Source organism: Podarcis vaucheri, assembly GCF_965113315.1.
Source record: "Podarcis vaucheri genome assembly, chromosome: 7".
Lineage (NCBI taxonomy): Eukaryota > Metazoa > Chordata > Lepidosauria > Squamata > Lacertidae > Podarcis > Podarcis vaucheri.
Genome location: NC_138765.1, coordinates 11697842 through 11709987, shown reverse-complemented (window position 1 = coordinate 11709987; position 12146 = coordinate 11697842). Strand labels below are relative to the sequence as shown.

General features: G+C 48.8%; 2 protein-coding genes across 5 annotated transcripts in view; both read right to left on the bottom strand.

Annotated features, from left to right (window-relative positions):
- Nucleotides 1-2270, bottom strand: part of LOC309536928 (uncharacterized protein) — a 41808-nt gene extending 39538 nt beyond the window's left edge. The window contains exon 1 of the mRNA XM_082231335.1: nucleotides 1728-2270. The gene's annotated coding sequence lies outside the window, so the exon portion shown is untranslated. The remainder of the gene's footprint in view (nucleotides 1-1727) is intronic.
- A 3724-nt stretch (nucleotides 2271-5994) lies between these two features.
- CEACAM19 (CEA cell adhesion molecule 19) overlaps nucleotides 5995-12146 on the bottom strand; it is a 16427-nt gene continuing 10275 nt past the window's right edge. For 3 of the 4 annotated variants that reach the window (XM_082231325.1, XM_082231326.1, XM_082231327.1), the window contains exons 6-8: nucleotides 10428-10522; nucleotides 9242-9283; nucleotides 5995-8225 (exon numbers count right to left, since the gene is read on the bottom strand). In XM_082231325.1, coding sequence (XP_082087451.1) covers nucleotides 8178-8225; nucleotides 9242-9283; nucleotides 10428-10522 — 185 coding nt within the window. In that variant the 3' untranslated portion in view covers nucleotides 5995-8177. Of the gene's footprint in view, nucleotides 8226-9075; nucleotides 9182-9241; nucleotides 9284-10427; nucleotides 10523-12146 lie in introns of all 4 variants that reach the window. The other variant, XM_082231328.1, reaches the window with a different exon arrangement.

The following is a 12146-nucleotide window of genomic DNA, read 5'->3' as shown; positions in this document are numbered from 1 at the left end:
CTTCCCAGTCTTCTCCCGCTGATCGCTCACCATCATCCCACCACCACACCCCGGGCTCTGAGCCTTCCTCCTTTGGGGGGGGGGTCCCCACCTGGCTCCTCCCACCATTCCTTTGCATCCAGCCAGTCCAAGACATCTTCTCCGGAGAAATCTGAGGGCTCCCTTGGACAAAAAACAAGGACACCAGGAAGGAATACCAGAGCAAAACAGCAGCCAGTAGGCTTGGTCTTTATTGAAGACTGTCGCGACAGGACTCCCACCTGCCACAAGGTGGAACAAGATGGAAGCCCTGAACAAAAGAGCCCCCAAACTTTTATTAGCTGCTAATCCCCATGTTACGGACGTGGGTGGCGCTGTGGGTAAAAGCCTCAGCGCCTAGGGCTTGCCGATCGAAAGGTCGGCGGTTCGAAACCCCGCGGCGGGGTGCGCTCCCGCTGCTCGGTCCCAGCGCCTGCCAACCTAGCAGTTCGAAAGCACCCCCGGGTGCAAGTAGATAAATAGGGACCGCTTACCAGCGGGAAGGTAAACGGCGTTCCGTGTGCTGCGCTGGCTCGCCAGATGCAGCTTTGTCACGCTGGCCACGTGACCCGGAAGTGTCTCCGGACAGCGCTGGCCCCCGGCCTCTTGAGTGAGATGGGCGCACAAACCCCAGAGTCTGTCAAGACTGGCCCGTTCGGGCAGGGGTACCTTTACCTTTACCTAATCCCCATGTTACACCCCCCAAAACTACATCACTAATACATCATGGTTACATCATGAAAGGGGAGGTCTGGTGGCAGTTATCTGAGCATCCTGGACCCTGCCCCATGGTTCCCCTTGCCCTCCACCAAACACCCATCAAGTGAAGCAAAAGAGATATTTACATTTCCCTGTTTCCCAGCCAAGTTAATCACACCCTTTTGTCTTCATCTGCGTTTCTTATTTCTGGAATGGCTACCTGTCTGGCACTCAGGTATCAGGATGCCAGGAATTATCACTCAGGCAGAGGGGCTGAGCTCACATGTTTATATGAATTTCTGAAGTTTTCCCAGTGAGCCAGTACATAGGAACATTTATCAGTGAATTCTTGCATTTGGTATCGTGCAGCAGAGGCCCTTTGAACAGATAGGAAGAAACTGCGGTGAAGTGTTTTGTGGGGACAAATCACAAAAGTCACAAAGTGCTGATTTTGGTAGTGGGCTGCATGTGCATGATATCTGCTGGAGGGGCAAACCCCCCCCAACCTATACATAAATTCCTGCAACACTACCAAGCTAGGTCCAATAGGAGTGAGTGGCCTTTTCAGTGGTGGCCCCCTGGATATGGAATGCCCTCTCCAGAGAGAGACAGGAACTAGAGGACCTTGTTCCACTTCCTTGACAGAGTTGCCATTGTTAGTTTCACGGACTCTCCTGCTGCACCGTTAATTGCCGGCTGACACAGTCACGTTCAGTCGCTATGGGGTGAAGCTTCTGCCGCCCCCCATCTCCTTGCCCGAGAGAAACACTCTGCCTGTGTTCAAACCCCTCCAGGTGACCTAATTCCTGGGCACCTTTGTCCTGGTTTGCCTGCATAAAACCTTACATGGAGATGAGATTATATCCGGCCTTTAGTGAGCATTCCTCCCAATTTGCTTTCAGGGTGTTGATTAAAAGCCTTCCCGTTAATCATTCCCCTCCGCCACTTTCCAAACCGGATTTGTTGTGACAGGGCGACGGAGCCCTTTAAATCACGTTAATTGCACAAACCTAAACTTCCGGTATGTGACTGAATCCCTCCCGCAAAACCTCGGCAGTCTGGAAGCACCCATAATTTTTCTGCACGGCAGGCTGCCCTGGAAGGCGCAGGAGCACCTTGGGAAGCGACTGCCCCACATTCCAAATTCCTGACACCTAGAGAAGTGGGGCAGGGTGTCTGCCATATGCAGCGGGCGGGAAGAGCAATGGGGTGGCGTCTCCTTGCTCAAGAATCTCTGGGAGTTTCTTAATTGCAGCCTGGCATTGATCATTAGCTAACCGGTTAACAAATACGGGAATTAAAAACCCTCTCCAGGGTGCAGCTGACTAACCAAAGCAAGTTGAATCCCAGGGAAAGGTTCCAACTGGGATAAAGATTAACTAACAGGGCCAGCAACAAAATGTTGCAGCGTGGAATGTCCCGCTCAGGGTTCCAGCGACTCAGCTAGCCATGCCCTTATCCCAGGACTTGCAACTCCATTCTTGCTTCCCCCTCAGTTTTCCATCTCTGTCCCCCCCCCCCCCGACCCTCCAACTGTCCCAATTTTCCAGGGACATCCCTGATTTAGAGAAGCCATCCCGGTTTCTGATTTTTCCCATTTTTCCTCAGGATGTCCCTATTTTCATTGGAAAAATGCTGGAGGGTATGGAGTTATACGACCCCCCCCCAAGCCGCCTGAAGGCAATCCTGTATACGGAAGGTTTTTTAAACATTTTATTATGTTTCTTATATATGTTGGATGCTGCCCAGAGTGGCTGGGGCAACTCAGTAAGATGTGTGGGGTATAAACAGTAAAGTTATCATTATGGAATGTGAGTCCCTATTTTCATCGGAGAAATGTTGGAGGGTACGCCCCCACAACACTTTTGTTGGCTCCGAGCATGTTCACTCCTGGCTCTTTAGGGTGTTCCTTCCTCAATGTTTTTGTAATTCTGCACTCACACAAATCTTAGCATGCAGTTCCTCATAAACATCACTGTTGGGGTTCAGAGCTCCCTCTCTTATTCCAACCCCTTTGCTTCCTGAGCAGCTTGAACAGCATTGAGTGTATTTGGGGAGGGGCTTGTTGATTTGGTTATTATTATTTTTGTTCTTGTTTTTATCATGTATTTGGTGTTTTTATATTGTATTTTTATGCTGCGAACCACCCGGAAATCTGCAGATGACGGCCAGTACAGTGGTACCTCGGATTACATACACTTCAGGTTACAGACTCCGCTAACCCAGAAATAGTACCTCGGGTTAAGAACTTTGCTTCAGGATGAGAACAGAAATCACGCGGTGGCAGCGCAGCGGCAGCAGCAGGAGGCCCCATTAGCTAAAGTGGTCTTCAGGTTAAGAACACTTTCAGGTTAAGAACGGATCTCTGGAATGAATTAAGTACGTAACCAGAGGTACCACTGTACAGTCATACCTTGGTTCTCAAACAGCTTAGTTGCCGAACAAATCGGCTCCCAAACGCCACAAACCCGGAAGTTAAGTGTTCCGGTTTGCAAATGTTTTTCAGAAGCCGAACGTCCAACAAGCTCCTGCAGCCAATCAGAAGCCGTGCCTTGGTTTTTGAACTGTTTTGTGAATCGAACGGACTCCCGGAATGGATTAAGTTCGAGAACCAAGGCACCACTGTATACAAATTAACTAAATAAATAATAACATTCACACACTAAAGCAGCCCAGTTTCTATGGGGCCGCTAAGGCTGGGGCCATCCTCTTCCCAGGCCCTCAGCCTTAGTGAGCTGTGGGCTTTAAGCATTAAGGTAGTGAGCGATGACGCCTCACTTGGATCTTCCACAGAAACACCTTCTGCCCCTTTTCCTCCCCCCTCTCCCCAGCGTCAGGGGACATTTCCTCTCTATTTGCATTCCTTAAATGGCTAAACGCAACTTTCTCCTGTAACAGAAACCTGCTTTGTTACATCTTGTGACTCTGTTAAACATTTCCCATCTTGAAACCAACTGGGGCGAATTTCCTAGCAAAACACTCTCGGGTAGCAGGTCACAAATAATAACAGGCCTCCCATATTACAAATAATAACAGGCCTCCCTTATCACCGAAACGTCTTTGCGTCTTCTCTCAAGGGATGCTTTCGGCAGTCAAGATAAGCAGCGTCCGCTTAGGAAAGATTAAACTGGTGGGTCTAATACCTGCTTTGGAAAGCTGTACGTTCGCTGTGAATTTGGACCTCTTTGGATGCCTTGGCCGAATTTTGCATGACGGTTCACGAGATCAGGGAATAGTTTTTTGTCTGTGTTCACATTGAAATAGGAATATTAAGGTCTTATATATATAATAAATGTTCATAAAGGTACCAAGAAAACACGTACATAAATGTATGGGCCACATGTCTGAGGCAGCACAGGAGGGCAGCCCTGGAGCCATTTTGGCTCCCAAACTGACCAAATGTTTTCTCTGCAAGGTCAAAGGAAAAAGGAAAAGCCTCCCCATTGTCTTTTCATTCACAAAACCTATCTTAAGGGTATATCTGCGTATGAATAGGGTGAGTCTATGACCTGGCTCAGGAACTAAGTATTTATCATTACAAAAGACTGGCCAGGCTCCCCAGGGTATCCAATCAAGTAAGTATTAACAGGTAACCTGCCAGACAGGAGATAAACAACAACAGGAGATAAACAATTGCACTCAGATTTCTGCTGTAGACCACCCTTTCTGTAATGTAGGTATGATGTGTCTGGGGGTGATCTTGGACTCCAGAGTGGGCAATTTAAAATGCCTATATAAGGGCGGACACACCTGGGTTCTGGGTCTTCCTCCTTCTTCTGCGTGTGAAGGGGGCACCGTGTTGAAACTTTTCAATAAAGATCAGGCTTACTGGCTGCTTTGCTTCTCAATATTCTCTGGTTGGCCTCTGTTATTTTCTCCGACCGATGGAGAACCTGCAAAGGACTCTATAAGGGCTCTTGTGTTCCCCATAAGGGAATAAGGGCAGATTTCCATTTATTACGGCACAAAATTGGATGGTATTTTGAACCAAGCTGGTAGGCTGTACCTTTCGAAACATGGTCAGTGTGGGGGTTGGAATCCAAACAAAATGACTGTCACCAGAGTTGCATCCACAGCAAAGGCTGGATGTTACTCTAAGCAGAAAGAGGATTTCTCATGTCTCAGGGATGGGGGCAAGAAGAACTCAGTTAAGGGGAATGAAAACCTGATTCCTGGTTGTTCAGATTCAGCAATGAATCACAGATTTCCCCAGAAGTGAGGATAAGCGTTAGAATTCCCAAGCACTGTCAGGTATGAAGTTGCTAGTTGAAAATAATAAATACATCAGAATGAAACTTTTATAGATCAGACCATCCTGTTCAAGCAGAACATGTGGCAGCAGCCTTAGATGTCTGATAAACAAGAGGTGGCTGTAGCCACATGGCAGATTTCTAAAGAGCTTATTGGTCCTTCCTCCTGCCCACTCTGCATGAAAGGGGTTAGGCTGGGTGTGGGCAGGAAGATCTGCACATAGATCTCTGGGTGACTTGCCCAGAGCCTCGCCGCCTTCCCCCAGGAAAACCTGTGGTTTAGCGCTGAGTCGGAACAGCAATTGCATCTTCTGAGGGTTGTCATTTGTTCCGATTTCCAGGTTTTCCAGGAATGAGGAAACCGCTCAGACCTGTGCCTAGAAAGTGTGGGGAAACCTCTCGGACCCATGCTTGCTAGGCAGGGACCAACCAGAAGTGTAAAGGTTAAGATAAAGGGACCCCTGACCATTAGGTCCAGTCGTGGCTGACTATGGGGTTGCGGCGCTCATCTCACTTTATTGGCCGAGGGAGCCGGCGTACAGCTTCTGGGTCATGTGGCCAGCATGACTAAGCCGCTTCTGGCGAACCAGAGCAGCGCACGGAAACACAGTTTACCTTCCCGCCGGAGCGGTAACTATTTATCTACTTGCACTTTGACATGCTTTTGAACTGCTAGGTTGGCAGGAGCTGGGACTGAGCAATGGGAGCTCACCCCGTCGCGGGGATTCAAACCGCCATCCTTCTGATCAGCAAGTCCTAGGCTATGTGGTTTAACATGCAGCGCCACCCACATCCCTAACCAGAAGTGTAGACAAGCCCAAATTAGCACGCTAAAGAAAAAAGAACACTTTGATATGAGGGAAAACCAGGAGTGGATTTGTGTGTGTGTGGACTTAGGGGCCTATTTCTGGTCTGGATCCCCAATTCAAGGGCTATACTCAGAGGCACAACGTTGCTCAATCCATAGGGTGTGCCTGCCCGATTGAACCATCATTTCCCATAGTCCTAGTACATCAGGGTCGACTGATACCTTACTTCGTTTATTTATTTCAACGATTCATATACCTCTTTGCTACAACAATATTTAAGCATAGACATCTGGTCGACTTGCAGCCGGGTCCCCTGGCTCTCCGTTTGTTTGACAGTGATAACAACACGACATTCCCTATATCAGATAGACTGTTTGAAATGAAGAAAACTCACCGGGAGCGGAGGTGGGGGTTGTTGTTTTTTTGCAAAAGGACTGTAAACTCAGTTCAGCTGTGGCACTGAAAACTCATCCCAAGGCTCCGAATGGGGGCATCCTGCTCTTTACTTAAGAGCGTAGCAATAAGAAGAAGCTGCTGAATCAGGCCAGTGGACAGCCTATTCCAGGATCCTGTCCCATTGATGGCCAACCCAAAGCCTGCTTGCGATTCCTAGCAAGGAGTATTCAGAATCACAAAGAGACTCCAAGGATCATCTAGTCCAACCCACTACAATGAAGGAATATGCAGCTGTCCCATACGGGAATCAAACCTGCAACCTTGGCATCATCAGCACCATGCTCTAACCAACTGAGCTACCCAGGCTGACAGCATCCGACTAAAAATAAAAACCCTTTACAGCCTATCTTTTATAACCAGCAGTGGTTTGTAGCTCTGGGGATTCATGTAAAAAAGAAAAACGAAAATCTGACATCCACGCACCCCTCCGACCTAATACGTATCTTTGCTTTAGTCTAAAGTGCTGACTACGCAGGAGAAGAGACTTTTCAAACCTCACATGTGTGGGAAAGGAAGGAAGGAAAGATCCTAAATTAGGGGACTTCCAAACAGATTAGAGACACTAGCGATTTAGAGAGCATCTGTTCCGATCTGTTTTGCAGGGAGGTCAGAGGATGTGGCGTCATAGCAAGAATCACCCCCCACAGCTCCCTTCTTGCAAAAAGTCAGATCTTTGGGGGAAGCAGGGTTTTAAGAAAGACCTCCCCATCAACTATCACTGCTCAACCTGAATTTTCCAGGGCAGGACTGAATTCAGGCTTAAACTAGAGGTGTCCTGGAAAAGCCCTGTTGTTGTTGTTGAGTCATTTAGTCGTGTCCGACTCTTCATGACCCCCTGGACCAGAGCACACCAGGCATTCCTGCCTTCCACTGCCTCCCACAGTTTGGTCAGACTCATGCTGGTAGCTTCGAGAACACTGTCCAACCATCTCATCCACTGTCGTCCCCTTCTCCTTGTGCCCTCCATCTTTCCCAGCATCAGGGTCTTTTCCAGGGAGTCTTCTCATGAGGTGGCCAAAGTATTGGAGCCTCAGCTTCAGGTTCTGTCCTTCCAGTGAACACCCAGGGCTGATTTCCTTAAGAATGGATATGTTTGATCTTCTTGCAGTCCATGGCACTCTCAAGAGTCTCCTCCAGCACCATAATTCAAAAGCATCAATTCTTCGGCGATCAGCCTGCTTTATGGTCCAGCTCTCACTTCCATACATCACTACTGGGAAAACCATAGCTTGAACTATACGGATTTTTGTCGGCAAGGTGATGTCTCTGCTTTTTAAGATGCTGTCTAAGAGCATCTTAGGGGGGTTTCCTCAGCCAAATATGACCTCAAAGGGTGTGTGTGTGTGTGTGTGGCCTCCCTTTTCCTGATCTACACCTTGCAAAGAAAGTGGTTCTTGGGGGTGGCGGGAGTCAGAGCACCCCTCCAACACTTTGCAGAGCAGCCCTCCAGGAAACAGAAAGACGTTCTGAGCACCAAAGCAGATTGCTGCTTTTTAAAAAACAAAAACAAAAAAACCCCCGGGATTAGCGAAAAAGCCCAGAAGACCAAAATAATCACAAGCACGAGCAGAAATATTTCCTCCCGCCGCCAGAGTTCCTTGAAAAGGAGCAAGACTTTAGCCACGCGTGGTGGTCCATTTTTAGGAAGAGATGAGATCAAATTGCCCAGGCAACAGCAAGCTCTGTCTTGCTCCTCCGTCCCATCAGGAGAAAAGTCCTGGGCTCAATCGCCTTTGAACTTGGCAGTAGGTTGAAATTCTTGGCTGTATGCACAGTCTTAAGGCGAAAGGATTCTAGATCCCGCCAGCAGCAGACAAGAGAGAGCAAAATGAAGGGAGATGGAGAATTCGCATCCCAAAATACTGGAATGGGTCACTTCTCAGGGAGCGGTGGAGGGGGCTGGCAGGAGGGGGGCAGTCAGAGAAGCATCTTTCAAGGCAAGGAATCACCTCTTGATCTCGGCGTAAATGGATTCTGCTCTGCGAAGCAACTCCTAAAAATTAAAGAGGAAAGGAACCCTGTTTATTAATTTCACAAAGCTGATCTATCTCTCGACTGCAAAACAACAACAACCTCAAATCGGTTCACCAAACGAATAAAACTATAAGATTAACAGTAAAAACCAGCTAGAAGCAGCAATTTAACACCTGCACAAAATAATTAAGAGTCAACGCTAAGCTAAAAACCGGGTGAAAGTCTACGCCAGCGTTCTACGTGACTTAAATAGGCTTGCCTAAACAAAAATCTTTCTAATAGGTGTGTAGAAGAGTACAAGGAAGGTGCCTGCCTGGCCTCAATAGACAAGGAGTTCTCATGTGGAATGAGTATTATCTGGCACCAGCTCCACAGATTAGAGCCACCATAGAATTGAATTGTAGAGTTGGAAGGTACCCAAAGGTCATCTAGTCCAGCCCCCCGCAATGCAGGGATAAATGTCGTGCGAGCATAAATTGGGTAAGGCAATCTCACAGGTAATCTGGTCCCAAGCTGTTGATTAAAGCTTGGTACTGATAATGCCAAAGTCGCAGGTTCAGTCCCCGTACAGGACAGCTGCATTTCCCTGCATTGCAGGGGGTTGGACTAGATGACCCTATGGGTCCCTTCCAACTCTAAGATTCTACTCTATGACCTTCCAAAGGTTGCCCAGAGATGGTGATCCCCTGCTCACCAACCCAGCCTACCCAGCCTTAGACCTCACCGCCACCTGCTTCCCTCCCCTTATAGATCACAACAACCCCACCTGCCCTATCCCTTGCGGCAGAAAGGTCTGGGATCTTTCCTGGCTGGCAGGGCAGATCTTGATTTCCCAAGCTCCTGGCAAGCCAAAGGTGACAGATGCCCACCTGTCAATCACCTGACTTCATAGCGATGTCAGGCGATGCTTCCCTTTGTCGTCCCAGTGGTCGGGCCGGCTTGCAAACTGCAAAGCGTGATGACAGGCTTACATTTCTATGGATATAGGAAGAAAGGAAAAGTCCGGTTAAGCTTCCCACAGGGTTAAGAACTTACCATGTAGTTTGTGTCCAGTCCGGGGCAAGGACCCGGCAGAGGCTGTGAAGAGAAAGAATATGGTGGGCAGTGAAAAAGATTGGATCATCGTGAAAGGGTGGGCTTCATTTTAATCCTCCCTTTGCTGAGATTTTGCTCCTTGGTGGCGGGGAGGGACGTGGTGTTTTGGGGAACCTGCAAGCTTAGCACCACTCATGGGGCTGGTGCGCTCCTGTTGCATCCTTCTCGGCCACCAGAGCGGCACCGGGGGACACACAACAGCTGGCACACACTATGAACCCAGCCCCAAGCAGCTTTTGCGAGTGGCATGCTGGGCCCTCAGGGCGTCTGGGCTAGAAAACCACCTTGGGCTTCGGCATGCCACCCCCAAAGGTAAGTGCCGCCCGGGGCAATCCACAACATTTGCCCCTCTAGCTATGCCACTGGCCAGGGGAGTCCTTTAAATTCTGTCAGGCTTCCTCCCCCGTGGCAGTAGATAAGCAGAGCAAAGGGAAAGGAGTCTTCTTACCAGTTAGAAACTTTTATACAGCGAGAGAACAAAGAAACAATCTCCTAGAATGGTGGTGCTCCCAATTAATGATTTCACCCCCTTCTGTCCCTATTAATCTACGTCACTCCTACGTCTTGTAATCTGAGCTTGTGCCCTCTGTGCTTTCTGTTCTGCCATTTTCTGAGCTCTCCGTGACTTTGGAGAAGGGGGGGGGTGTGAATGTTGTCCAGGGACTGTGAATCTGTTAACCCTCTCTCTTCCAGAGTTTCTTCTCCTAGCTGTTCTCTATCCTGTATTTCCCAGCTTCTGCCTTCTGAACTATGTCCCTCTGCAAACCGCTGTTCCAAATCTATACTGTCCTCTTGCTCCTGGGAAGATTCAGGATCTGGATCAGGAGCAGGGGGAGGGGGGAGGATCCCACCCTCCTCAGCACAGTCCCTGACAAATTCACCCTTAGGCACACAGACTCTCAAATGTGCAGAAGAAAGGGCCGTTCCAACAAATTCATACAGAATCTTTGGAATTCCGAGAGTCCGGGTCAGGACCGAGGGAGTTGCACAGTGGAGTTCACTGACTTAGAAATCCCGCTCCCAGCCACTCCTAATCCTCTCAGTCCCATCACACCCCATTTGCAGAACCTAACCAAGGAGCGGTTGAGTCCAGGGCGTTTGGCTGGTCATCCATGCCTTGACTTACAGGGAGAGGTCCAGACATTGGCGGGGGCTCCTTCCCTTCTACTCTGGGCGATTCCACAGGCGAATCCATCGTTTCATAAATGGGCTCCTTGTCACCTGGAAAGCGGAGATTAGAACAAATCACCAGTAACATTTGTCGATTCTGCACATGCCTCAGAACTGCATAGCATGTCGTTCTCACAACAACCTTGTTGCTGGAATCTACAGGCGAAGAGAGAGAGCCATTGCACACACCCCCAGCTGCCTGGAGTGCAAAGGCAAAATAGTAATTTAATAATAACAATTTATTATTCATACCCCACCCATCTGGCTGGGTTTCCCCAGCCTCTCCCCAGCGTAGCTAATGGGAGCAGCAGTGGCCCATCAAACCAATATACAAATATGAGATCCTACCCCCCCCCAACAAAAATCATGGGTGTCTGGTTAGTCCCTGTGAGCAAGGGATGCTGGACTTGAGAGGCCACTGTCTGATCCAATAGAGCTATTGTTATGTTCTTAGGCTGCTGCTGAGCTGCGTTATTATCAAGATTCTAAGTAAAGGTAAAGGGACCCCTGACCATTAGGTCCAGTCGTGGCCAACTCTGGGGTTGCGGCGCTCATCTTGCTTTATTGGCCGAGGGAGCAGGCGTACAGCTTCCGGGTCATGTGGCCAGCATGACTAAGCCGCTTCTGGCGAACCAGAGCAGCGCACGGAAACGCCGTTTACCTTCCCGCCGAAGCGGTACCTATTTATCTACTTGCACTTTGACGTGCTTTCAAACTGCTAGGTTGGCAGGAGCAGGGACCGAGCAACAGGAGCTCACCCCGTCACGGGGATTCAAACCGCCGACCTTCTGATTGGCAAGTCCTAGGCTCTGTGGTTTAACCCACAACGCCACCTGCGTCCCTTATCAAGATTCTAGTAGGCTAATAATAATAATCCTATTATTTATATGCAGCCCATCTGACGGGGTTTCCCCAGCCACTCTGGGCGGCTTCCAACAAGGATTAAAAATACATCAAAATGTCACACATTAAAAACTTCCCTAAACAGGGCTGCCTTCAGATGTTTTCTAAAAGTCAGATAGTTGTTTATCTCCTTGACATCTGATGGGAGGGTGTTCCACAGGGCGGGCACCACTACCAAGAAGGCCCTCTGCCTGATTCCCTGTAACCCCACTTCTTGAATTGAGGGAACCGCCAGAAGGCCCTCAGAACTGGATCTCAGTGTCCTGGTGGAACGATGGGGGTGGAGACACTTCTTCAGGTACCCAGGGCTAACATCCCGTTTGCTAGAACAAAACGATATCCCACTCAAAGCATACGCACGCGCCACTGTTTGCAGGGGGAAAGTGGATCCCCGGACTCTCAAATATTCTAGAGGAAATATAAAAAAATTCCTTCCAGTAGCACCTTAAAGACCAACTAAGTTAGTTCTTGGTATGAGCTTTTGTGTGCATGCACACTTCTTCAGATACACTGAAACAGAAGTTGCCAGATCCTTCTATATAGTGAGAAGGTGGGGAGGGGTATTACTCAGAAGGGTGGTGGGAATGGGAGATTGGCAGATAGCTGAGATGAGCCTGTTGACGACTCTTAACGACTGTAATAGGTCTTACAGGAAAAGGCAAGGGGTGAGAAGGTGAGAAATGGCTTAGTCATGTATAATGAGATAAGAATCCAATGTCTCTGATATCTCAGCTATCTGCCAATCTCCCATTCCCACCACCCTTCTGAGTAA